Here is a 27906-nt window from a genome sequence, read left to right on the forward strand (position 1 = left end):
CACACACACACACACACACATATACATTTAAATCCTCTGAGTAGTCAAGACAAATATCACAGAATATCTTGCTCAGAACAATACATGTAAAGCATCTAGCCCAATGCCTGGTCCACAGCAGACCCTCCATTAATGTTTACCTATGATTATGATCATGATCATGATTATGATTATGATTATGTGAGCGCCTTGGCAACCACTCAGAGCTTGGTTACTCTTACCTTATGCACAATTCCTCTTATTTAGCTTCTTTTCGTGATGCACCTTTGTTTACCTTCTTTCCATAACAAATTAAAATAGAGGGACAAGAACATAGTTGGAGATAAATAAACACTTAAGAGGAGTTGGAAAACTGTGTTAAATAGAAAAAAATCCAAATGTAATTGAGACTATTTAGTGTGGGGCAAACTGCCTTCCCCCTTTCTGGAGATCCTGGAGATATCACTGTACTGCAGCACAGTACAATCACTGTGATGACACAGAATCATCCAGAAAGATTCTATGTTATGTTGTGCACTCTATTTAAACTGGGAGGAAACCATTTGCTGCCATTAAAAAAATTTATCAAAAATTTGAGAATTTACAAATCATCTGGGTATTTGTCCACAGTGCCATAAGCCTGATGCATCAAGAGGGATATTTAAACTAAAAACAAAGGGATCTTTTTCCTTATTGGTATTGCTGATTATTGATCATTCTAGTCACTTATCAGTATTAGATCATATGCAATTTTATGGTGTTTCTAGACAGATATTATTTTTCATATAATAACTTCTCAGTGTCTTGGCCTAAAGTTGCATTCAAGAATAGAATTGCTTCATTTTTTAAGCTAGCAATGTGGTATACATGTACAAGAAATAGGGCTGAATGTGTATCTCAGCATAAGAGGGAAAATGCACATGCGTTGCTTTGCCTAGCAGTGGCAAAGAATGTGTTTTCCTTCCCAGACTATTTAAATTCTTACTGACTTTTACCATGAGATGTCCAGTTTCACTGCTCTCCCATGCCATAAAGATAACCCTCACAATAAATTATCTCACTCTCCCAGTTTAGAAAAACCTCTCTGTTTTCCTGAAATTACTGTTTAGATTTTTCACAGCATCACATCCCCAGGATGATTCTTTGAAGGGAAATTTCTATTAAGAACATTGGAGGCTGGGAAAGCAAGCAAAGTGGTAAAGAAAAAAAAAGCCCAGAGCACAAAGTATTCCTTAGCTGGCTGTCTTCAAGTCCTGACAGCTGTTCTCAAGATGATCTTCCTTTTGAACTCCACCAAATGAGAGAGATATTTAGACACTACACAAACAGCAACTAATTTCATCTTGGAGAGACAGTTTTGGCTGCCAAGGGTTAGTCCACACCACCTTTGGCAGATTCATAGCCCCTTCCTTGGTCCTCTTCATTTTGACAAAGCCAGATGTCAAATTTCCAGCAAACGGTAGTCAAGTGTCTTTTTCAATAAAGAAAGTTTATTATGACAATTTCCTGACCAATAGAAATAATGTGCCTTAAGGAAGAGGCACCTATTTTCTCATTCTTGTAGAGGTGCTTAGTAGGCTTGAGGCAACCATGAGGGATGAGGAGTAGGTGATTTAGAAGACATGAGGATAAATAAAGTTAATTGGTATGTAAAATAAGTTTTAAATATCCCTGAGTTGGGGGATTTGCTTCTGGTCACATCCCGTGTGGCCATTTTTAGGGGCTAAGCTAGGACAATTTCTCCACTCCCAAGGAAGAATCAGAGTCTTGTCCAACCCCGGTTCAGTGTTCATGCTGGTGCCTAACTTAGGTGCAGCCCTCGGGTCCTCAGTAGGCACAGAATCCACCAGGATTTTGATGAATGAGAATCAATTCCCCACCATTCACCTGAATGTCTTTGTAGGAGGTACTGTGAGCGGTCACGTTAAAGTAGACTTTGTCCTTGAAAGCCAGATAAGCCACTCCAATGGAGTCAACAGATGTGACCTTGCTCAAGGAAAAGAGGGGTTTCCGGCCCTTCCGGTAATAAAGACTGAGGCTGAGCTCCTCAGAGAAGTAGCCCTTCAGGGAGATGAGATAAAACCCATCACAGTTGATGATGATTGAGTTGTCTTGCACCTTCATGGTTTCATCTTTGTTTGGGGATGTGATGATGCAACCCTTCTCATTCTCACACCCTAAGGAGGGGAGGGCAAGAAGAAAAAAATGATTCCTTAGCACAGCACAGAAAGGCAACACCCTTCTAATTCATCTAAGAAAAAGTGATAGGGAGAGATTTTGGAAAGAATGAAAGAAAGAGAACATTGTGTTTCTACATGAGGGTTGGAGTCTGCGTCACCTGTGGAGTGGAAGAAGAGGCATAATACTAGAGGCCAAGAGAATTTCAGATGGGGTTGGGATTCAAAAACTGAGAGGTTATAGCAATTGGCAGTAGTCACAACAGACCAGTGGCAGGAAATGGAACTTCGAGGTTTCCCTGATTTTTCAAAACCAGGAGGGGTTGGTAACTTCAGTGCTTCCTTTCTTTTTCAATGGAGAGACTAGGGTGAAGGTTAGCAGGAATGCCCCTTGCCCAGATCCTGCACACCACCTTCACACAAAGCTTGTTAATACTTCTCAATCCTCTCTCCACCTGTCCATGAAATGCAAATTTTTCATATGCTTTAGGACTGGACTTCTCAACAGCATTTATTACTGGCCTTTGCTAGAAGTCACTTAAGCTTAATAATGCGGTTATACACAGAATGTCTGTGGGCTCAGTTCTGCTCAGTAAGATGCAGGTGGAAGAGCTCAAGAACACAGACCTGCTTCTCCATTTTACCTTATTACTAGTTTTTCCTGGAAAATGCCTTGGGAAGAGTTGCTACCACAGAAAAAAATATGAGGGGTGATGGAGGACACAGATTAATGGCTTTGGTAGTTTCGTATAAGGCCATTCCAAGTGTAAGGCAAAAAGACTAAATAATTCTTATTTCTACCTCACAATATCCTGAATGGCCAAGCAACCATATCTCAGATTCCCCATTTTGGCCCATGTCCCTTAGTTATAGGAAACAACAGGTCTCCACTACTCGGCATAATTCAGTTAATTCTTACTTTGCGCCAGGCCCAGGGGGGATAGTCTGAATTGAAAATGAGGGCCATTGATGGAAGGCAAGATATACTTCCCTTCAGGCTCAGAAGAATTTAATAAACAAATGAATATCCATATAGAAACTACTGGTTATTGTCCTAATATTAATCATGGATCCAAATAACACTATCCTGGTAGTTAGAGGATTACCTTGTCTTCATATCTGAGACCCCCCCCCATTAAGATAAAATCTTGTTCTATAATCAATTTAGTGGGAAATGATGTGTCATACAGTCAGACAGCCTTGTAAGAAGTAAAGCCTTAGTTTCCTTACCTAAAAAATGAGAATAATTCCTACTCAGAGGATTCCTGGAAGGATTAAGAGAGGCATATAAAGTGATTAATACAGTGACAAACACATATTTGGTAACTAATTACAACCTTGTCTTCTTTATACACCTTCTTTGTGCCTAATGAAAACAGCATGCAGGCTCTAACAATTGCAGGATTTCGTGCTTCCCAAAGGGTAGGGAGAGATTCTGTTTTCCGAAAGAAATTAAGAGACTAGAAGGAAGATTCTTTTAAAAACATAAATCAACTGAACAATACTTACTGGTAAATTGTACTCTGATACTTTGAATTGGAGGATACTGAGGTGGCACCTGAAGAAGGAAAAAGGATATATTTTTAGGGAAAAAAAAAGTGAGCAGATGAAATTGACAAGTCATATCCTATGAAGCAAAAATGCAGGACTATAGAAGGAATGACTTGACAAGACACTTCCTGTTTTCTACAAAGATTAGACCCAGACTTTCTACTGCCCCCTTGCTTTTCGATAACATCTCCTAAGATAAATTAGGAATATTCTGCTCTGTCATGGGGGACATCTAAGATCTGTCCCCATTTCTGCCAAACTCTTCTCTGATATATTATTTTGGCTCTCTGAGCCCCACTTTCCCACTTTAGATAATGGAGCATTTAATAGCCATCTTAAGAAATCCATTCAGTCATAGAGATCCCCTCATGAAGAAGGCTGGGACCAATCAATCCATCATGGCCACAAACTCCTAGAATGTACTGAGAGTGAATTCTGGAAGCTTCCTGGCTGCTTGTTCTTTCACTGCATGCAACACAGGAGTAAGATTGTACTATTTGCAGGTCACACGGGCAATAGAAACTGTTCTAATCATTCAGAGTTCAGTAGATTTGAGTGTATATATTTCTAACGTTGTCTCTTTCTCTTTTGTTTAATGACCTGAAAAATACAACTTGAATCAAATGAGTACTCAACAGCAAGAGAGAAGTAAAATAATAAAGAAAAGAAGCCTGATAAATAAAATATCTATAGTAATTTAATGGTTAAAAGAACAAAGCAGTTCAATATGGAGCAAATTCCAAAATATATGAAGTGCAAAAAAAAAAAAAAAAGGCAGAATCGTATATAAAGTATATCACCATTCATGTTAAAAAATATTAATAATGCATGTATGGGCATTGACTATATCTGAAGGAATACTCAGAAAACAGGTCATAAATGTTACCTCTGGAAAATGGAATTGGAAGCCAAAGGTCAGGAGTGGAAGGACACTTACTTTTCACAGTCTACTTTTTCATATTTTTAAATTTTTTTTACCACATGCTTGTGTTACCCACTAAAAAAGGAAATCAAAACCAAAACCAAAACCAAAAAACACCACCTATTACTCTTGCCATGAACATCTCTTCTCACAGATTATTTTTGGCAAGACATTCTGATCAAAGGTATGGGGAGGGATTTGTTTTCATACCCTGGGGTGTGGAATCCCTGCTTCCCACTCTCCTGGCACACTAGCGGCTGCAGTCAAGCGGATTCCACTGAGACTGCCCACATGGATGAGGAATCCCCTACTTCCCTTCTAAGTCAAATCACAAGCCTTATACCAAGCTGAAACCAACAGGCTGCATAGGAAGAAGGGAGAGTCTTTCTGAGGCCTGCCAGTGGGTGGACCTCAGAGGCAATTTTAATTCAGTGGTGAGCACATGGACAGAGGTGTTGACTTGGGATGACTTGAGAGCTTGAGAGTCTGTGGTTCTCTCCCCTCTGTGAACTGTTTGTGACGGCTGAATTAGTGACCTTCGTGCTTAAGGCAATGTTCTGGAAGAGGGCCTTTCAAAGGGCATATTACACTATCACCATAATCCCCTGGGTAAATAAATGCCCCCACTACTCTCCAGCTGGTTGGTCCCAGCATGAGTGGCCACATTATTTAAAATCAGAAGCAGCCTGTGGAGTAGCACAAAGAGCACAGGTTTCAGCACATGGCAACGTCAGTGTTAATGTCAGCCAGGCAGATTTGGTGTCATCTTGGGCAAATCTCATAACTTCCCTAGAAGTCAAGTTTTTCATCTTTAAAAATTACCAGAAGATCACAGGCATCCCTTCCAGCATTAACTGTCTAAGATTTGGATTTTAAAAGTTGCAATTCTAAGTCAATTTTAATAAAAGAGAAAAACACGAAGCCTCTTAATCCAAATTTACATCCAGCTCTCAGATCTAAAAGTCCTCATGATTTATTTTGACTGACTCTGCAAAATCTCTAAAAGGTCCCTGCAAATCAAAGAAATTGCTGAATGTTTTGAAGTACCCTGGTGAAGTAGGTTGGTAGTAACCAAGAGGACATTCTCTGAGACCGCAATGCTGAGAGGCAGCAAAGAAAGCACACATGACTTCCTCTCTAGGGTAGATCTAACAGAACTCGACTCAGGCTTCCTGTTCCTTCTCCTAAAGATTGCCCAGTATTAGACATTTACATATTCTCAGAAGTCTCTTGCTAGCATCAATACCATCAAATCCAGGCAATGTTGTGAAATAAAATAAGATGTTCCTTCCTTTCTCTTGCTCCCTGCCTTTTCACAACTTTTCCCTTCATCCTCCATATTTGATTACTTCATGCTCACTATCCCACTGCCCTGAAACCCTTCCACAGTGCCCAGCTCAAGCCCCTCCATGGCCTGGCTCCAACCTCCTTGTCAAGCTTTATTGCCACACATATCCTGTCTGTGTCTTCTGTTCTAGCCAACTGTTTTCTCAAATGTTTTTGCCCTTGACTAGAGCCTGGTAAAACGAGACAGAGATCACAGACTTGGGAGTCAGACTCAGTTCAAATTGTGACTTATCTAGGTTTGTGCATTTGGAAACTTTATATACTATTTCTTTCTTTCTTTTTTTTTTTTTTTTTGATACAAAACAGTACTATGCACGATCTTTTTTTTTAATTCAAGTTACCAACCACCTCCTCTCCAGAAATCCTGTTTGTTCCCTGTAGTTAAGAGTCTATTATGGTTTGCCTCCCTCTCTGTTTTTATCTTATTTTATTTTTCCTTCCTTTCCCCTATGTTCATCTGTTTGGTTCCTTAAATTCCACATATGCATGAAATCATGTGCTATTTGTCTTTCTCTGACTGACTTATTTCACTTAGCATAATATACTCTAGTTCTATCCATATTGTTGCAAATGGCAAGATTTCATTTTTTGATGGCTAAGTAGTATTCCATTGTGTGTATATATATGTGTGTGTGTGTGTATACATACCACATCTTCTTTATACATTCATCTGTCAATGGCCATATCAGCTCTTTCCACAGTTTGGCTATTGCAGACATTGCTGCTATGTTGGGGTGCATGTGCCCCTTCAAATCAGCATTTTTGTATCCTTTGGGTAAATACCTAGTACTACAATTGATGGATCATAAGATAGTTCTATTTTTAACTTTTTGAAGAACCTCCATACTGTTTTCCAGAGTGGCTACACCAGTTTACATTTCCACTAACTGTGCAAAGAGTTCCCCTTCCTCCACATCCTTGCCAACATCTGTTGTTTTCTGAGTTGTTAATTTTTAGCCATTCTGACAGGTATGAGGTGGTATCTCGTTCTGGTTTAGATTTGTAGTTCCCTGATGGCTAGTGATGTTGAACATTTTTTCATGTGTCTGTTAGCCATCTGTATGTCTTCTTTGGAGAAATGTCTGTTCATGTCTTCTGCCCATTTTTTAACTGGATTATTTATTTAGGGGGTGTTGATTTTGATGGGTTCTTTATATATTTTGGATACTAACCCTTTATCAGATATGTCATTTGCAAATATCTCTTCCCATTCTGTCGGTTGCCTTTAGTTTTGTTGATTATTTCCTTCACTGTGCAGAAACTTTTTATCTTGTTGAGGTCCCAATAGTTCACTTTTGCCTTTGTTTCCCTTGCTTCTGGTGATGTGTCTAGTAAGAAGTTGCTATGGCCAAAGTCAAAGAGGTTTCTGCCTGTGTTCTCCTTTAGGATTTTGATAGTTTCCTGTCTCACATTTAGGTCTTCCATCCATTTTGAATTTATTTTTGTGTATGGTATAAGAAAGTGGTCCAGTTTCATTCTTTTTCATGTTGCTGTCCAGTTTTCCCAAAGCCATTTTTTGAAGACACTGTCTTTTTTTCCATTGGATATTCTTTCCTGCTTTGTCGGAGATTGGCTGACTATAGAGTTGTGGGTCCATTTCTGGGCTCTCTATTCTCTTCCATTGATCTATGTGTCTGTTTTGTGCCAGTACCATACTGTCTTGATGATTACAGCTTTGTAATACAGCTTGAAGTCTGGGATTGTGATGCCTCCACCTTTGGTCTTCTTTTTCAACATTACTTTGGCTATTTGGAGTCTTTTCTGGTTCCATGTAAATTTTAGAATTGTTTGTTCCAGCTCTGTGAAAAATGATGGTATTTTGATAGGGATTGCATTGAATGTGTACATTGCTTTGGGTAGGATAGACATTTTAACAATCTTTGTTATTCCGATCCATGAGCATGGAATATTTTTCCATTTCTTTGTGTCTTCCTCAATTTCTTTCATGAATGTTCTATAGTTTTCAGAGTGCAGATCTTTTCCCTATTTGGTTGGGTTTATTCCTAGATTTTTCCTACAATTTTTGGTGCAATTGTAAATGGGATTGATTTTTTTCTTTTTTTTTTTAAAGATCTTATTTATTTATTTGACAGAGAGAGACAGCGAGAGAGGAAATACAAGCAGGGGGAGTGGGAGAAGGAGAAGCAGGGTTCCCTTGGAGCAGGGAGCCCGATGTGGGGCTCGATCCCAGGATCCTGGGATCATGACCTGAGCTGAAGGCAGATGCTTAACGACTGAGCCATCCAGCCAGCCATCTGATTGCTGAGGCAAGGACTTCCAGTACTATGTTGAACAATAGTGGTGAGAATGGACATCCCTGTTGTGTTCCTGACCTTAGGGGAAAAGCTCTCAGTTTTTCCCCATTGAGGATGATATTAGCTGTGGGTCTTTTGTATATGGCCTTTATGATGTTGAGTTATGTTCCATCTATCTCTACTTTCTTGAGGGTTTTTATCAAGAAAAGATGCTGTATTTTGTCAAATGCTTTTTCTGCATCTATTGAGAGGATCATATGGTTCTTGTCCTTTCTTTTACTAATGTGGTGTATCACATTGATTGATTTGTGGATATTGAACCACCCCTACAGCCCAGGAATAAATCCCACTTGATCAGGGTGAAGAATCCTTTTAACATGTTGTTGGATTTGATTAGATAGTATCTTGAGAATTTTTGCATCTATGTTCGTCAGGGATATTGGTCTGTAATTCTCCTTTTTAGTGGGGTCTTTGTCTGGTTTTGAAATCAAGGTAATGCTGGCCTCCCAGGATGAGTTTGGAAGTTTTCCTTCTCTTTCTATTTTTTGGAACAGCTTCGGAAGAATAGGTATTAATTCTTCAAGTGTTTGGTAGAATTCCCCTGGGAAGCCATCCAGCCCTGGACTCTTGTTTGTTGGAAGATTTTTGATTACTGATTCAATTTCTTTGCTGGTTATGGGTCTGTTCAAATTTTCTATTTCTTCCTGTTTCAGTTTTGGTAATTTATATGTTTCTAGGAATTTATGTATTCCTTCCAGATTACCCAATTTTTTGGCATGTAATTGCTCATAATATTCTATTATAATTGTTTGTGTTTCTGCAGTGTTGGTTGTGATCTCTCTTCTTTCATTCATGATTTTATTTACTTGGGTCCTTTCTCTTTTCTTTTTGATAAGTCTGGCTAGGGGGTTATTAATTTTGTTAATTCCTTCAAAGAACCAGCTCCTAGTTTTATTGATCTCTTCTACTGTTTTGTTTTGTTTTTTAATTTCTGTATCATTTATTTCTGCTCTAATCTTAACTATTTCCCTTCTTCTGCTGGTTTTAGGCTTTATTTGCTGTTCTTTTTCTAGGTCCTTTTGGTGTAAGGTTAGGTTGTGTATTTGAGACTTTTCTTCCTTCTTGTGGAAGGCCTGTACTGCTATACACTTCCTCTTCTGACCCTCTTTGCTGCGTCCCAAAGGTTTTGGACTGTCGTATTTTCATTTTCATTAGCTTCCTTGTATTTTTTTATTTCTTCTTTAATTTTTCTGATTAACCCATTCATCTTTAGTAGGATTTCTTTAACCTCCATGTATTGGCAGTCTTTCCAATTTTTTTCTTGTGGTTGTCTTCAAGTTTCATAGTGTTGTGGTCTGAAAATATTCATGGAGTGATCTCAATCTTTTTGTACTGGTTGAGACCTGATTTGTGACCCAGTATGTGATCTATTCTGGAGAATGTTCCATGTGCACTTGAAAAGAATGTGTATTCTGCTGCTTTAGAATGAAATTCTCTGAATATATCTAATCTACTGTGTCCATCTAATCCACTGTGTCATTCAAAGCCATTGCTTCCTTGTTGATCTTCTGCTTAGATGATCTGTCCATTGCTGTGAGTAGGGCATTAAAGTCCCCTGCTATTATTGTATTATTATCAATGAGTTTCTTTAAGTTTGTTATTAATTGATTTATATATTTGGCTGCTCCCAATTTGGGGTCATAAGTATTTACAATTGTTAGATCTTCTTGTTGGATAGACTCCTTTATTGTAATATAGTACCCTTCTTCATCTTTATTACAGTATTTTGTTTAAAATCTAGTTTGTCTGATATAAGTATGGCTACTCCAGCTTTCTTTTGATGTCCATTAGCATGATAGATGGTTCTCCACCCCCTCACTTTCAATCTGGAGGTGTCTTTGGGTCTAAAATGAGTCTCTTATAAGCAGCATATCGATGGGTCTTTTTTTTTTTAATCCATTCTGATACCCTATGTCTTTTGATTAGAGTATTGAGTGCATTTACATTCAGAGTAATTAGTGATATGAATTTAGTGCCATTGTGTTACTTATAAAGTCACTATTCCTATAGATTGTCTCTGTTCCTTTCTAGTCTTTGTTGCTTTTGGTATCTCCCACTCAATGGGTCCCCTTTAATCTTTTTTGCAGAGCTGGGAGTTCACAAACTCCTTTACTTCTTAATTGTCTTGGAGACTATATTTCCTTCTATTCTGAATGACAGCCTTGCTAGATAAGTATTCTTGCCTGCATATTTTTCTCATTCATCACAATTGAATATATCATGCCACTTTCTTCTGGCCTGTCATATTTCTGTGGACAGATCTGCTTCTAACCTTATGTTTCTACCCTTGTAGGTTAAGGACCCTGCTATCAGAATTCTCTCTTTATATTTGTATTTTGCAAGTGTCGTGGTGACCTGTTTTTGCTGATTTTGAGGGGAGTTCTCTGTGCCTATTGGACTTGAGTGCCTGTTTCCTTCTGCAGATTAGGGAAGTTCTCAGCTATGATTTGTTCAAATATAGCTTTTTCTCACTCTTCTTCTTCTTCTGGGACTCCTATGATGCAGATATTATTGCACTTTGTGGAATAGCTGAGTTCCCTACGTCTATATTCATGATCTAATAGTTGTTTTTTTTTTTCCCTCCTCTTTTCAGCATCATTATTCTCCATAATTTTATCTTCTATATCACCTATTGGTTCTTCTGGTTCTTCTACCTTCATGTGATTACATCCAGTCTATTTTTTATCTCAGTTATAGCATTTTTTATTTCAGTCTGACTAGTTTCTAGGTCTTTAATCTCTGTAGCCAGGGTTTATCTGGTGTCTTCTATGCTTCTTTCAAGCCCAGCTAGTATTCTTATGACTGTCATTCTAAATTCTTGTTCAAATATATTTCTTATATCTCTTTTGAGCAAATCCCTGGCTGTGATTGATTTCTTCTTCATCTTTCTTTTGGGGAGAATTCCTCCATCTTGTCATTATGTCTAAGTTTCTGTCTTTTGTGTGTTATGAAAGCTTGTTATGTTTATTGTTCCTGAGAGTAATACTATAATACTATAATAGTAATACTATATTAAGATGTCATACACTGTCCATGGCCTGCACTTCAGGAAGTGTTTCTGGTGTATGCTGTGTGCCCTCTGCTGTTGTGTTTGGCTGCTCTTTCCCACAGGTCAGTCCTCTGTAGAGTTCCTCCTTGCTTGCAGTGGGAAGTATTTGATATTTAGACCTTTAACTAAATGTGCTTTGATTTGTTTAAGATAAGCCTGATTAAAAAAAAAAACAAAAAAACCCTGATCCAAGAAAAGAGAAAAGGAAAGGGAACAAGAAAGCAAACAAACAAAAAAAGTATAAGCCTGATTCCCAAGAAAAAAAAGAAAGAAAAAAGAGAGGAAAAAAAAAAAAAAAGACTGATCCAAAAAATGAGAAAAGGAAACAAACAAACAAGCCAACAAATGAACAAAAAACTATAAGCCTAATGCCAAAGAAAAAGAAAAAAATATTTTTAATTTAAAAAAAAAAAAAAAACCTGTTCCTTTTTCCACTGGAAATGAAGCTGATGCTTTGGAGCACTCTATGATCAGTAGACTTAGTACATATGGGAGACCTGTGTTGGTCTGAGGGAGAGGCCCACTGTGCTGATTCACAGCCAGACCTGCCCTAATAAAGATACCCTGTGAGGTACAGGTGGGCGTGGCTCTGTGTAAGTGACTCCAGCCTTTACTGGAGGTGCTATGTTTTGTGCTAAAGTCCAACCAGGCTGGGGGTGTGGGTGAATGTGGAAGATGGCATTACCCTACCCTCTTGTCCCAGGGAGGGAAACTTACAGCTGCCGCTGCTCAGGAGGCCCTCACGGAAAAGTGATCAATCTCCTCTTCTGTGTCCCAAGCTTTCATCAGATCCCTGCCCTCAACAAGTCTGTGCCCAACCATCAGCATGCCCAGGGTCAGAGTTCTCCTGTGTTTTGTACCTGGTCAATGGCTGGGACTCAAAACAACAAATCCTAAAGTACCTGGCAGGGTGCAGACCCACTCCCTTCCTCTGGAGGAGAGCCTCACAGTGCAGCACTGTGCACCTTTCTGTCCCAGAAAAACAGTTTGGAAACATTATATATTATTTCTGAGCATTCGTTTTCAGCTTTATGAAAATAAGGCATAATATTACTATTGGAATATTCCAGATGATTATGAAGTTTAAGTAAGATAACATGTGAACATGCCCAGCAGTTAGTCTGGCGAGCATTCGAAAAATACTCTCTTTCTTTGTTGTCTCCACCAAGAATGTCCCTCCATCTGTGTCTACTCATTAAAACATCAACACCTTCAAGGCCTAAATCAGATTCCTAATTTTTGGCTTCTGCACTCCCATAGCAAGTATTTAAAGTCACTGTATTCACATGGATGTTTATAGCAGTTCTGTTCATTATTGTCAAAACTTGGAAGCAGCTAAGATGTTCTTCAGTAAATGAATGGATAAACAAACTGTGATACATCCAGCCATTGCACTTTCAGTGCTAAAAAGAAATGAGCCATCAAACCATGGAAAGAGATGGAGGAATCTTAAATACGTATTACTAAGTGAAAGAAGTCAATCTGAACAGGCTACAAACTATATGATTCTAAATATCTAACATTCTGAAAAAGACAAAACCACAGAGACAAAGATCAGTGATTGCCAGGAGTTAGGGAGGAGGGAGAGATGAATAGAGTACAAAAGTGTTAGAGTAGGGAAACTATTCTTCATGATACTGTAATGGTGGGTACATGCCATTATTCAGTTGTTAAAACCCATAAAATGTACAACACCAAGAGTGGATCCTAATATTAAAATAAATAAATAAATAAAACAAAAACACTCCATTGACTTCCATTCTATCACCGTTGGATATAAGTCTCATCTGCTCTACAAGACTATTTAAGTATGTGACCCTGGTGAATGGTACTACCTTCTGATTTTCAGTTTTTTCATCTATAAAATGGAAATGGTAAAATCTAAATGTTAAAGGGTTGTTGTGAGATTGAATGAGCTAATGTTTTGTGAATTTTCAGCATGTGTCCTGGAACAGTGAAAGGACTTGACAAATGTCAGCTATTATTCCTGGACGCACATGGAAGACAAAATCCATATCATGTTCTTAATTTATTCCGTGCAACCTTACTCAAGCCTTATATATGACTACAGAATGAAGGAATTAATAAAATAATGAATAAAGACTACCAAAGTCCCTGAAATATTAGCTCTCTGGCTCTCTGTACCCCAAAGAAACAGTACAAAAGGATCTGGGCTTCATGAGAAAGATTACCAGAAAACAATCAGAAGACACTTATTTTACCCACATGCAAATAAACATGGTCTTTTTAATACCAAGAAAAGCAAAATCCTCAGGTCCTCTCCAAATACTAAAAAAAAGGGCGCCTGGGTGGCTCAGTTGGTTAAGCGACTGCCTTCGGCTCAGGTCATGATCCTGGAGTCCCGGGATCGAGTCCCGCATCGGGCTCCCTGCTCGGCAGGGAGTCTGCTTCTCCCTCTGACCCTCCTCCCTCTCATGCTCTCTGTCTCTCATTCTCTCTCTCAAATAAATAAATAAAATGTTTAAAAAAAAAAAAAAACAAATACTAAAAAAAAAAATGGGAAAATATCAAAGGTCCCAGAGAGCTTCCATGTAAGAACAAGCTATAGAATAAAGCTTCTTCAATCTGGAAAGTCTGAAGAGCCCACATCATTCTCAAAAGTGAAATACAAACTCCTACAAGGCAAGCACATCAGAAAAAGTATAGTCCTGATGTTTGAATGGAGCGGTCTCAGAAGCATGAGTATAAAAGAAATCATCTCCTTGATGCAAATAAGAAATGTTTTGTCCACTGAATTATTTGGTGCTTTGACAGCATCAACAGTTACTGAGTATCTGTTGCATGGCAGGCATCAGATTCAGCTCTGCAAACACAAAGGGATAGAACAGACAATTCTTATTTTGACAAACTCACATGCCAGTTGAGGAAATAAAACCCTCCCTCTATATAAAACCTTTGGTAAATGTCAATAGACAGTGTATGCCATAAGGTTCCAGAGAACAGAAAAATCACTGCAGGCTTTGGCAGCTCAAGGAGGAAAGAGCTGGACAGAGGTCTTGAAAGAGAGAAAAGAACCAGATAAGCAAAAGACATTCTATGGAAGAAAGGTCTAGAAATGAGAGCATTCTTGGTATTCAAGAAAAAGAGTAAAAATTCATTAAGAACTTACAACATGCCATGAACTAGGTTATACTTTCTCAGATTCATTACCTCATTTGCTGTGCAAAACAATCCTAGTATGTATGAATAATAATTACCCATGTTTTGCAGATAGGAAAATGAGAATCAGTGCTGTTAAGAACTTGCTCACGAATAAACAGGTATTAACTTGAGTTTGGTTGAACTCCAAGTTCCTGATAATAAACCTTCTCTTATACTATCTTAAGAGTAAAAAAAAAAAAAAAAAAAAAAGCCCTATGAAAACATTTGTCTGATGGTCCAAGATTAATCTGAATTATTTTCATCATCAATACTGATCAGGACTAATATATTAGGTTTTAGATAGTTGTTAAAATAGTCAGATATATCTCAAAATATCCAGAAGTTCTTCAGAAAAAAAAGTTCTTCAGCCAACTCCACAAGGTTGTCTGCATAGTACAGGTTGGCAAAACTTTTAGCTCAGCTCTGATTAGGTACAATTGTCCTGGCAAGGAGCAGCAGGCCAATGAATAAGTATAAAATAGGCAGCAAGCAGGTGCTGCAAAGAAGAGCCAGAATTAGGTCCTTTCCTGGCGTCTCTTAGCATCTTGAGCACTGACTTGTCCAAGAACATGGATGGAAAATGTCTGATGTCTAGTGTTTACCTAGCAGTCTGTACCATGTTCCCAAAAATGTGATGCTTATTTAAAGAGCTCATCTTGGGCGCCTGGGTGACTCAGTCGGTTAAGCGTCTGCCTTCGGCTCAGGTCATGATCCCAGGGTCCTGGGATCAAGTCCCACATTGGGTCCCTGCTCAGCAGGGAGTCTGCTTCTCCCTCTGACTGTCCCCCCCTCTTGTGCTCTCTCTCTCTCTCTCTGAAATAAATAAATAAAATCTTATAAATAAATAAATAAATAAATAAAATAAAGAGCTCATCTTTGGAGAGTGTGAGTTTCTAATTCTGATTCATTGGGATGTGGCATGAGGCTGCCAACTTTATACTCATTTGGCAACTGTCCTGGAGAAGGACATCTTGGAAGGAGGGAATGACACTAATCAAATATGAAAGCAGGAAGTGGGCTCTGCATTCACTCTGTGGGCCTTGTCCTTCCTCACTTGATATCAGGATAGTGTCAAGATTTTACATGGGAGTGTGCTGGGGTGTGAATCAGTGTTGGATGGTGGGGAAACAGATCTTTGATGGGGACTCCCCAGTTCACCATGCCACTTCCACTGGGATGTGAACCACTCCTTCCCCCACCTTGGGCTTCATGTCAATAGAAGAGACCTGAGAGATCATGAAAGCACAACCTCACAAGCTGTCAGGATATGTCTCAAAGAGCCTCTGAAAAGAAAGATGGAATTTTCCATACTTAACTCATTATAATAGGCTGGGAAAGTAGACTCTCATCCTGGTGCATTTAATGTGTACTCAGGGGAAACAGCCTCCTTGCAAAGGGCCCACCTCTTATCAGGGAAATTCACAAGCCCACTCAAAAAAAAAAAAAAAAAATGGGAAGAACAGGCAAAAACTGGTTCTTTGGCCAGAGAGGCTTTTCTATTCAGAAAACCTTATCTAAAAAGGTATATTTCTTAAAGATGAAAATGTGTGGCTTTGAAAACCTCTTTGAATAATCTTTTGTGATTTAATGAACACAAAGAAAATCCATTTTAATTTCATCCGAACTCTCTTTCTCCATTCCCATGGCTGCCAGCACCGTTTTGCTGTAATCTTTCTCTTAATGTTTATTCTCCTCTCTACTACACAGCCCATATGATATCCTAAATGTAGCCTGCACTCTCTAACCACTTCCACTCTTCCTTCCAAATTTACTTAGTAATGGATATCCCTCAAAGAGGCACTTTCTACTGACCTGTCCTCTCTATCTCAGAGAACAAGAACTGTGGTTTCATTGTCCTGAATGCTTAGCAATTAACAAATTCCTAAAAGGAATCTAGGTATTCAGGTAAACAACCAAATGAAGAAGCAAAAGCATCCATATGACATGAGCACACTTTCAAAATTATATGATTGACCTAATGCAACCAATTCTTTATATCCTCAAGGGAAAGATTTTCTTATATCTGGGTTACCCTTTCCACATTAACTGGGGAAGTCCTCAAAATACACTGACAGAGGGGTTTGCCAACTTATTTCCAAGAACTCCCTTTTCACCTCAATGGTTTAGTCTCCACCATAATATCTTTGTAGCAGGTTAGTCTCTAAGCAACTGGAAGGGTCAGTTTACAATGTACCCACTGCATTATCATAAGTCTTACAATGCCTCAAACATAATGGCATAGTAAATAAATGTTTACTGAGCTAAGGTGGAACTTAGCCCCTTAGACTATGCCCAGACCTTAGCTAGTGACTCCATAATCACATAATATCTGACACAGGCTCTAGCCAACACTATACATAGCTCAAGGTCTTTTGAAATTGCCCTGTTCATCCTTGAGTACAAAGGGAGTTGCAAAATTATTACAATCAATATCTTTCTATTTGAAGTCACTCATTTCCCATTTCACCTGCTGTACAAAAAGGAAGGACCATTGCTTTGGGAGGGCAACATAGTAGAGCAGATAAGGCATTGGTCTGGGAATAGGAACACCTGGGTCTGGTCTTAAGCTAGAATAAGTCCTTTCCCTTCCTCAGTTTCTAATTTCTTCATCTTGATGTCCAACCTCAGTTAAACTGGTAGAATAAGCCATATGAAATAAGAAGTACTTATTCACACTGTGGACTAAGCAATGCCTACAGACTCCTCCGTGTCAGAGAGTAGGCAAATCACAACATTCAAAAGAGAAATCCCAAGAGATTGGGTGGTAAGAAGACCTTCTGAACAGAAGATCTTTTCAACACAGTAAATCCTTCTACTGTAAAAAAAGCAGCAGGCCTCCTCCCCAAGTGGCTCCCTCTGATGGTTAGTGAACAATCAAAAATATCTCTAGTGTTGTTTGTGCAGTGAAGCTCTTAGCCTCATTTGCATGATCCTAAATAATCCTCAACCTGAATTCTGGTGCAAACTGAGGTTGGTGACTGGAAAAATCATCAGTGGGATGATGATGGTGGTGACAATGACAATGAAATTTTAAACTAAAGCCTTCCTAAGGTGTGGTATAAAGATAGATAGGTAGATGATAGATAGATAGATAGATGATAGATGATAGATAGATGATAGATAGATAGATGATAGATAGATGATAGAATCATAAGCATAGGCATAGATGTAGATAGTGGAATATTATGCAGCCATAAAAAAAAATATGGGGCACCTGTGTGGCTTAGTCGGTTATGCGTCTGCCTTCAGCTCAGGTCATGATCTCAGGGTCCTGGGATGGAGCCCCACCTCAGGCTCTCCGCTCAGTGGGGAGTCTGCTTCTCCCTCTCACTCTCTCTCTGTGTTTCCTCTCTCTCTCTCAAATAAATAAATAAAATCTTTTTAAAAAAGGATTAAATCTTGCCATTTGCAACAACATGGATATACCTAGAGGGTATTATGCTAAGTGAAATAAGACAGACAGAGAAAGACAAATACCATATAATTTTACTCATATGTGGAATCTAAAGAACAAAACAAATGAATAAACAAAAGCAGAATCAGACCAATAAATACAGAGAACAAATTGATGGATGTGGGGGGATGGGAAAAATGAGTGAAAGGGAGTGAGAGGTGCAGGCTTCCAGTTACGGAATGAATAAGTCACGGGAATAAAAGGTACAGCATAGGGAATATAGTCAATGATGTTGTAATAGCATTGTTTGGGGACAGGTGGTGAGCATAGCAAATGTATAGAGAAGTTGAATCACTATGTTGTACACCTGAAACGAATGTAACATTGTGTGTCAACTACACTCAAATTAAAAATTAAAAAAAAAAAAAGAAAACTAGAGCCTTTCTGATAATGAGTGGAAGAGAAACAAAGCACCTAATGCAAAAGAAAAGTATGCTTGCTTTACAATCCCAGTCAAGAAACTAGATATCGAAGCAGGTAGGTAGTTTTCTGTGAAACTTCTTAGTGAAGCTTCTTACTGTACCCTACTTGGTTATCCAGTACTTCTCATACACTGCGCGATTGCTTCTTTAATTGTCTTGTTTCCCCGCTGTGTTGGAAACTCTGGGAGGGCAAGAAAGACCATATGTTGCACACCGCTGCTTCCTCAGTGTCTGACAGGTAACTGTTACTCCACAGATAAATAAGTTAGTGAATAAGTAGTTTGTAATGAGTTGAATAAGTGCCCCCCCATTCATGTCCACCTGGAACCTCAGAAAGTGACTTCATTTGGAAATAGGGTCTTTGTAGATGTAATTACTTAAGTTAACATGAGGCCAACTAGATCAGGGTGGGCCCTAAATCCAATATGACTGGTGTCCTTAAAGCAAGAAGAGAGGACACATTGATACAGGAGATGATCAGGCAAAGATGGAGGCAGAGCTTGGGGTAAAGCAACTACAAGCCAAGGAACACCAAAGACTGCCAGGAGCCACCGGAAGCCAGAAAGAGGCAAGGAGGGATTCTTCCTGAGAACCTTCAGAGGGAGCATGGCCCTGCCAACACTTTGATTTTGAACTTCTACCCTGCAGAACTGTGAGAGAACAAATTTCTATTGTTTTAAGACACCCAGTTTATGGTAATTTATTACGGCCACCCTAAAAAACTAATACATCGTGTGAGCAAATCACACTATCACATTAAAGTAAATCTTTGATTCAGAGTGCGATGGAACTAGAAAGGACCAGGGAGATTATGTAGTCGAATCTCCTTATTATTTTAAAAAATAGCAATAAAAGAGAGAAAATAAGGCTCAGAGAAATAATGAGTTTAGTGCCCAAATTGAGGTCCCCTTTCTTGTCTATGACTATACCACACATGCAATACTCCATCTTATAAAAATAACCTATAAGGTGTTATGCGACTGTTAAAGCTTCATTGATCATGTTATCAACATCTGCATAAGTAGATTCAACTCTCCTCTGAAAAAGAATCTTCTTCCTCGATACCAGGTCATAAATCTTTCCCTTAATTTTTCTTCAAAAACTACTGATGTCAGAAAAGGAAACAAATTTTAAAACAGCCAGACAAAATATTTAAAGCTTAGGGTCATAGAGTCATGGCCAAGTATTATGGAAAGAGAGAGGGCTAGAATTTAGACCCAGTCTTAATTTCTTTTTTTTTTTTAAGATTTTATTTATTTATTTGAGAGAGAGAGAGAGAGAGCACAAGCAGGGTGAGAGGCAGATGGAGAGGGAGAATCAGATTTCCTGCTGAGCAGGGAGCCAGATGCGCAGGGACTCTGATGTGGGGCTCAATCCCAGGACCCTGAGATCATGACATGAGCCAAAGGCAGATGCTTAACTGACTGAGCCACCCAGGCACCCCACCGCACCGGTCTTAATTTTTAACCCTGACTTTTCTACATAAACCTAGGCAAGTCTCCCATGCCTCAAATTTCCTTGTTGCAAAACTGAACACAAATATCCATCTAACTTTCTCCAAAGTTGTAGTGAATTAGAGAGGACAAAAGTAGGGAAAAGATCTGCAAAAATGAGGGGGTGTTATTGCAAGTAACAGCAGGAGTGGTACCTCTCATCCCTCCAAAAAGAGCTTTGAGTTCCCAGTCTTCATCATACCAGATACAGACAGGGTCAGGTTAATAACTTTCAGGGTATTGGAAGCTGGAAACATTAAGCACCCAACACACAAGTAATTCAAAATATATTTTGTATTACTGAACTGTAAAATGTGTTTTACAACTTATTTTATAACCCAACAGGTTTTTATATTTGCCCTTAATGACTGTTTTGCTGCTTGCTTATGTTTTGTGATATTGTTTTCATCCAGATCTTTGATGGTTTCTGTGATTCTCTAGGACCATGCCCTAGCTCTAGCTACAGAAAAGCCCAGCTCTGAGGGTCCAACATTTAAACTCATGGGACCCTCACTTCCCCACAGATACAGGGCAACACTTTGGGAATGATGGTTTATTATTTACTTATTACATTAGTGTTGGGAGCATTAAAGTTGAGCCTATTTGTCCATTTTTCTGTCAGTCAGAGTGTGTTCTTAAGTGATGTTTACATGTTATCAAAGCTAGACAAATTTATACAAATTCATAACCCACCTAAGGTACATTTTAGAATGAAAGGTCTCTGAAAGGAAAAATAATTTTTAATTATGCTAGTCAGATCCCCAATGTTTCCAGTATTGTGAACAAGATGACATGCCTTTTCTAGACATAATTTTCTACCTGATTTGGCAAACAAGTCATTACAGAACTGGATGAACTATATCAAGCTGGAGGGGGGAGATGGAACAGGCCATGGTCTAAGTGTGTAATTCAGGTCTCCGAACCATTTTCAGACACTAACCCTAATAACACGGTATACCTTCATAAATTCTCCCCTTCACTCTTCCTTTCTTCTTTAACGCAGTCATGAGCTCTTAGAATTCTACGTTCAAAAATGCTATAATTATTACAAGGATTTGTTTGTCTGTTTTTAATCCTAAAAATTTCAGTAACAAAGTCAAGCTTCATGAAGTTAAGGTTAACCTTAACTGTGGTATGCTTTCTGAGGATTGACTTACGGGGTGTTTGTTCATGTGATAGGTGCCACAAAGTAAACATTTCAGTGGTCCTCTGCCTATGGAAGCATGTTCACGAATAATAATCTCAGCACTTACAAAGCTCTGTACCACAACATTCGCCCCTCACAGAAGCCAAGTTCCAATTTTGGAAATGATTAAACGGACACTCTAGGAATTTCAGAGAATTTACCCAGGGTCACAAAGTTAGAAGGCTGGACTGAACGAGTCATCTGGTTCCTGGTCCAGGGCACTGTCGTCTACACAACTCCAATGGCTCCTTCTGAAGTTTGAGAAGATGTTTTGTAATTTCATATAAGGAAGTGTTTTAATTCTTTCGCTTGAAAAAGTATGGATACCCAAAGTATGGTGACTACAAACAAAACACACAAACTATCGGATGTCAGGACCATAGGTTTCACCTGTGACTGGGGAATAACCTTTCTATTCTGTATTTCTGTTGTTTCCTTTAACTCACTAAATATAACCTAAAAACAACATTGTACATGACTCCTCTAACCTAGCTACCTCCCAATTAACATTGATTTTCCATGAATAAAGAATCCCTGAAGAGGGTGGAAAGGTGCAGTTACTCTAAGAGTAAAGGGCACAAAAGTAGTTGCTATTTAAAGAAATAGATTGGAAAGGCAGGGTGGTCAACCCTGGGCAAGGCTGGATCTACTCCATGCTAGTAGCTACGGGCTGAGCTCAGAGAAAAGGAACCAGATTATACTCCTGGGTCTATACCGAGAGCCCTTCTGCTCACTCCCCAAATCTCCTGTGTGTATGTGTTTTTTCTATATCCATATACATATGTGGCATTTTCCAGCATGATCTCCATCCAAACTACTCTGTCCTATTTTGAGTACATGGATCAGAACATGTATCTAAATTTTTTATTTAGAAAATATCATCACTGTGTAAATAGTGAACAATATCAGGCCCCCCGACGGTATTCATTCTCTTAGACATGGATCATCACTTGGCTTCCTGAGGAAAGTTTTCTAATCTTAGCTCCTCAGGAAAAGAGAGTAGGCTCTCTTTAAAACAAACAAACAAACAAACAACAACAAAAAACAATAAATCTGAGAATGGTTAGTTTTACTGTGGTGCCCCCTAGTGCTGTAAGAGATTTGACTCACTCTCTTATTTGCCAATACATAGACCACACGAGAGAAGCGAAATTTGGAGAAGCAACAATTTTAGTAATTTGCCCTGTATTCTCTTTTGCATAGAATAAAGTGTGCTCCCTTTGCATGACTCACAAGACCCTTTGTGACCTGCCCCCGCCTAGGTTTTTGGCCTCACCTTTTGCCACTTTCCCCTATGAACACTCAACTTCAACCACTCTGAACAAATTGCGGTTCTACTGAGGAAGCCTTCTGACCCTGTCCAAGGCCACCCTCTCTCTTGTCCATTTAAAGAATTTCCACTCCTCCTTCTAATCAGCTGAAGCATTACCTGTTCCTGCAGCTTCTACCATCTCTGAGTTTCTGGGGGTTTATCTGTAAATAGACTATGTCTAATGCCTGCTCAAAAATCCAAAAATTCTGTGTTTTTATCAGTACTTACCCTGAAAACCTGAAAATACTTAATGACAAGTTCAGTTCAACACTTCAGACGTTTCTTTTTCATTCTCACAGAATTGTTTATGAAATGCAAACTCAGATGTTTTGGAAATCACTTATTTGCCTGTCTGTCATTTAAAAGAAGAATTTCTAAAAAAAATGTGTTCAATTACATGGGGGACACATTTAAATTGAGCTAATCTCGGGGCACCTGGGTGGCTCAGCTGTTAAGCGTCTGCCTTTGGTTCAGGTCATGATCCAGGGTTCCGGGATCAAGCCCCACATAGGGCTCCCTGCTCCACGGGAAGCCTGCTTCTCCCTCTCCCACTCCCCCTGCTTGTGTTCCCTCTCTCACTGTGTCAAATAAATAAATAAAATCTTTAAAAAGTAAAATAAAAAAATAAATTGAGCTAATCTGAAATAAGATTTCTTCAGGCAAAAACACCTCTTTTTCTTCCTAATTGATACAAATAAAAATCCAAGTTATAGCCTGAAACTTCATCAAGAAACTGAGTTCTAATTCTGGGCATCATTGGTACAGAATCAATCACTCACTTTCCAAGTACCCCTACTTCTGTTCTTCCCAGCAGTAAAAGTGGTAAGAGTATAAATCTTTCACTGTGGGATTTGCTGAAGAATTATCAATTAAAGCCCTCACATATATAAAGTGCTACTGTAAAGATGGTACACATCTTAGAAAGCCTTGGCTTCAAAAGCCCTGAGACACGTGGATATAATTTTTTTTCTTTTTTGGGGGAAAGAGAGATAGCAAGAGAGCACAAGCGGTGGCGGGGCGGGGGGGGGGGCGGGGAGATGAGGAGGGGAGAAGACATGGGCTCCATGGCCAAGCAGGGAGCCCAACACGCGGCTTAATCCCAGGACCTTGGGACCATGACCTGAGCCAAAAGCAGACACTTAACCGACTGAGCCACCCTGGCGCCCCACATGGATATAATTTACAAAAGCTTCACGCATTACAGGTCAGCTCTTTTCTGCCATTGTTCCCAGCTGACACCACAGGTACAACTAGGAGCCTGATACTTTAAATGGCAGTCCCAATAAATATCCAAACAATGTGTATTGGTTTTGGTGACAGAAACACTCAGTTTTATAACTTGTATCATGGATATTCTTCTAGGGCATCCACTTCTTTCCCCTTTCTAAGTAAGGCATTTAGCTAACCCAAAATAGGTGATACAGATAAATATATGATATTTTATGTATGATATATATATATATATATATGATTTATATATGATATATAAGTACACATTACAAATATATGTGCAGGGGCGCCTGGGTGACTCAGTCGTTAAGCGTCTGCCTTCGGCTCAGGTCATGATCCCAGGATCCTGGGATCGAGCCCTGCATCGGGCTCTCTGCTCTGCGGGAAGCCTGCTTCTCTTGCTATCTCTCTCTCTGTCAAATAAATAAAATATTTAATAAAAAAAAATATATATATATATATGTGCAAAATTTATCTCCTCCAGTCCTTTCTTAAGAAGCAGGAAATTCATAAGCTTAGACACAAAAATCTATTTACTTATATTTTGTATTTCTCAAAACCTCACACCCGTTCTACAAATATATATATAAACTACATACTCACAGGATATTGAGCTGGAAGAGATCTTTCTGATCATGTGATCCAACTGTCTTGTGTTAAAATGAGTAAATCAAGGCCCAAAGAGGGAAGTTACAGGAGTAGTGGGTAAGACCTATCTTTTTTTCTAGTATCTCAAAAACTAAAACTTCTGCTTTTCACATAAGTAAATACAACTTAACAGAGTTGTGAGAAAACAAAGATTATTAAATAAATTTGATTGAAGGGAAAGTCTCCTGTCAAATGAAGTTTAATAGTTACATCTGTATTTTTTTTTTACAGAGCTGTACATGTAGGCAGTTATTTTATAAAGCTAAAAGTTAAATCTAGGAAATAAGGAAAAACCATGATTGTTCTCCAAATATGTTTTCCTACAATAAAAGAGATCCAGTTTAACTGGACAAATGATCAGCATTTCAGCTTAATTTCACCCCTAAGGCACATCACTGGAATATTATGTTTTATAAAAGTAGAGGTTTGATTTATATCACCACCAACCCCATCCTTCGACCAAAATTCCAGTCTTATCAATAAGTTTAGGAAGGCTACCAGTCTATGTCCCTTTTTCAACAGCTACACTACACCCTTCTCTCTCTCTCTCTCTCTCTCTCACACACACACACACACACACACACACACACTACCACCACCACCATTTGATCAAATTCCAGGGAGAACACACATGACCCATCTATGCTATCCTTCCCCCTAACAGACTACATGAGATTAAATGTAAGGACATATTGTGCTGCCCTGGGTCCTACAACAGTACAAGAAATTATGTTAGCTACAACAGTCTAGCTAAGAAATAAGAAAAAAATTAAAGGTGATGTGAAGCGAAGAATTTCAAATATCTGTGCCAAAAAAATTCTGTACCCCAAGTATATGAGAGCACATTTCTTGAGCAAACAGCTCTAACATACCTCCTATGTCTTTGCTTCCATTTCTGTGCCAGGACCAGAGAAAGCTAATTCTCTCCCAGAGATCGGCTCACTGAATTCTAGCATCCTGGAAACCCGCACTTAGCTTTCCCTCCAGGCTCTGTCACAGAGTCACTGGGTGACTTGCCAAAAGGACCCCTCTCCTTCTCAGCATCTCCTAGGTATTAACAGTCTGGGGAGGTCCCGCCACCAGCTGGCTATATATCTGTTTCACCTTTTCGTCTCTCCTGCTCAGAGCCCCAGTGCAATTGTTGAGCCTTGACTGGGGCCATCTGTCCTGTCTTTCTATCGCCCCACAGTGTAAGGAAATATGTAACAATGTGGGTTGTCTGAAAAATCACTCTCAGGGCTCCCAGACCTGGTGAATGCACTCAGCTGTTCTATTTTTGGTCATTCTCTTTGTTTTCTTCTCAGAAAAGCCTAATTCCGGTCTATGTCTTAGGCATCCTGCCATGGACACATTACTCCTCCCCCCCCCCAATTGCCTAATCTAATTTCATCCAAGGGGCTCTGCACAGAGAAGGAAATGTGTGACAAGACCAAGAGAGGACTGACACATTGCTGTGCTCATTGGTCTGCAGACTTGACATGACACCAGCTACACTTGTGGAATTTAGGAACATGAGCACTCTCTGCGGTACACTGATCACAACCACACTCCCACCAGCCTCTGTGCACCAAAAACCCCTACTTCCTGTAGACAAAGACAAGCCCAGGCATTGGTTAGGACTCTGCTTATCTTATCCTGGTCTAATTTGAGGTACCCAGTCTCTGACATGGCTATCAGAATAAGTTCCCTTTGTCTCACCTTTACCAGAGAAAGACTTTTCTAACCTAAAGTGACCTGCCAAGGAAACAAGAATTATCAGACTAGCCCCACCAAGGGAACATGGGAAGACTATACATTTATTTTCTTTTCAGTGGCATCTCCTGCAGCCAAGAACATCCTTAAAGACCTAGTAATGTTTGTAGATATAAACAAGTAAATAAGAAAAAATAATGTAGAAGGAACCAGAACAAAGAGAAGGAAAAAGGGAAAGAATATCTTCATTAAATGGGAGAAATACTTAGAAAAATGATCACCCACTACATAGTGCACTGGAAAAAAAAGTGGAAAAAGACAAAGTGATGTCCGTAAGTTGTGAATGGCAGAGAAAGACTGAAAAATAATCTCTGATTAAGTTATCGGGGTATTTGGCCATGTGTGAATACACACTTGAACACACACCTCTCTGCCCTTAAAGTCCATAGGTTAGCTATTTAAAGGACTTAATATTGATACCTTCAGCATTCTTCAAAAAGCAAATCGCCTATGGGGTTTATGAATACAGTGGGAAAAGGCGCTTATGAATACAGTGGGAAAGTGGAACTGGTCCATTTCTTATTTCCTTTTTATATAAATTCCCTGATCAGATGCTTGCTAGCAGAATGGGTAAAGCAAGTATATCAGTGACTCCAGGCTTCAAAGTGAGAGCTCATAAAGGAATACCAGGATTCTTGCATTGCAAAAAAAAAAAAAGAAGAAGAAGAAGAATCCAGAAGCAGTGCCCTTGCCCTACCTACCTCTACTCTGCCCCACCACTGCCACTACCGAAAAGAAGGAAGGAAAGGAGAGATAAGAGGGTGTTTGTCCACACTTTATACAATCGCTGGGGGGCAGATGAAGGGCAATGAGCAGTTTGGGCACCAGATTATTTCCAAGTGACTGGAGCTGCTGGAGCTGCCATCACCATGAGCTGGAGGAAACAAAGTGCCCACAGGAGCATCCATCTTACCTGGGAAGCATAGAAGTTCAGGCAGATGTAGGTGAAACACAGGAGCAATCCCAGCCCCTGAATTATGGCTGCCACCAGCAATAGCTTGTTCTTCTGGAATCTTCGCCCTGGTGTGTTTCCCACATTCTCATCCAGGGGTTGGACCCCTTCCATCTTCACAGTTTGGATGCAAGGAAGATGAAAACTGTGGCAAAGGGGAGCCTGAGGGGGACTGACCTCTTCTTCACAAAGAAGGAGATGAAGGGAAAACAAAGCTTATCAATCAGAAAATACACGGAGGTCCCAGGACCAGAGATAAGAGGCGATTGAAAGAGCAGAACGCACTCTCTCAGTTTTAACACTGCAGCTTCTGCAGGCAGGCGGGGGAACTTCTTTGTGACTAATCTGAATTTCCCCTTTACTTTCTTTCTTTTTTTTTCCTCTGGGCTAACAGGGAGTTGTTTTTGTAGCATTCCAGTTCTGATTTGAGTGACTGTGAAATGACAGTCATAAGAGTATGCTAATTTCTTAATTTCTCATTGCACCAGTAACCAAATTGTGGGTCACTTGATAAAGATAAAAATCATCATCCGTTGATGTAGGAGTTCCTGTATCCCTTCCCTGAGGTGTCTTAAGTAAGAGAAGAGATTGGAGGGAAATGCTGGACTTAATTTCTCATCTGCACTTTATTGAGTAACTAAGCATTGAACCATTGTACAAATATCCATGGATATATAAAAGCACACATAGACCGTTCTTGAAATGAAAGAGAGAAAAGAAGAAAATGGGATGGTGGTCATGTAACAATAAAGGAGTGAGATCCTCTGGTTTTAGTACATTGCATTATAATAAATATTGAGCATCTCCTATTGTCAGATACTGTACTAGATAGATATAAATTAATATCCTCATTATAATCATTATGCCTTGCACTTGGAGAACACTTTGGGCTTCAGAAATTCAAGTTTTTGTCTGGAAGATAAGGTAACACTTTATCATAGACTCCAAGCCAAAA

The 27906-nt window shown here is 39.3% G+C and overlaps 1 protein-coding gene and 1 pseudogene across 2 annotated transcripts in view; one reads left to right on the forward strand and one right to left on the reverse strand.

Moving 5' to 3' along the window:
• LOC118523490 (elongation factor 1-alpha 1-like) overlaps positions 1-27906 on the forward strand; it is a 326251-nt pseudogene that overhangs the window by 167886 nt on the left and 130459 nt on the right. The gene's annotated exons all lie outside the window — the stretch shown is intronic.
• TNFSF4 (TNF superfamily member 4) lies at positions 1804-27402 on the reverse strand. Its single transcript, XM_036103923.2, is given in 5 exon segments — positions 1804-2156; positions 3666-3714; positions 26913-27121; positions 27124-27328; positions 27331-27402. Coding segments are annotated over 5 exon segments (885 nt in total). The 3' UTR covers positions 1804-1806.

This window comes from Halichoerus grypus, chromosome 7 (genome assembly GCF_964656455.1).
Source record: "Halichoerus grypus chromosome 7, mHalGry1.hap1.1, whole genome shotgun sequence".
In the NCBI taxonomy this organism is placed as follows: domain Eukaryota; kingdom Metazoa; phylum Chordata; class Mammalia; order Carnivora; family Phocidae; genus Halichoerus; species Halichoerus grypus.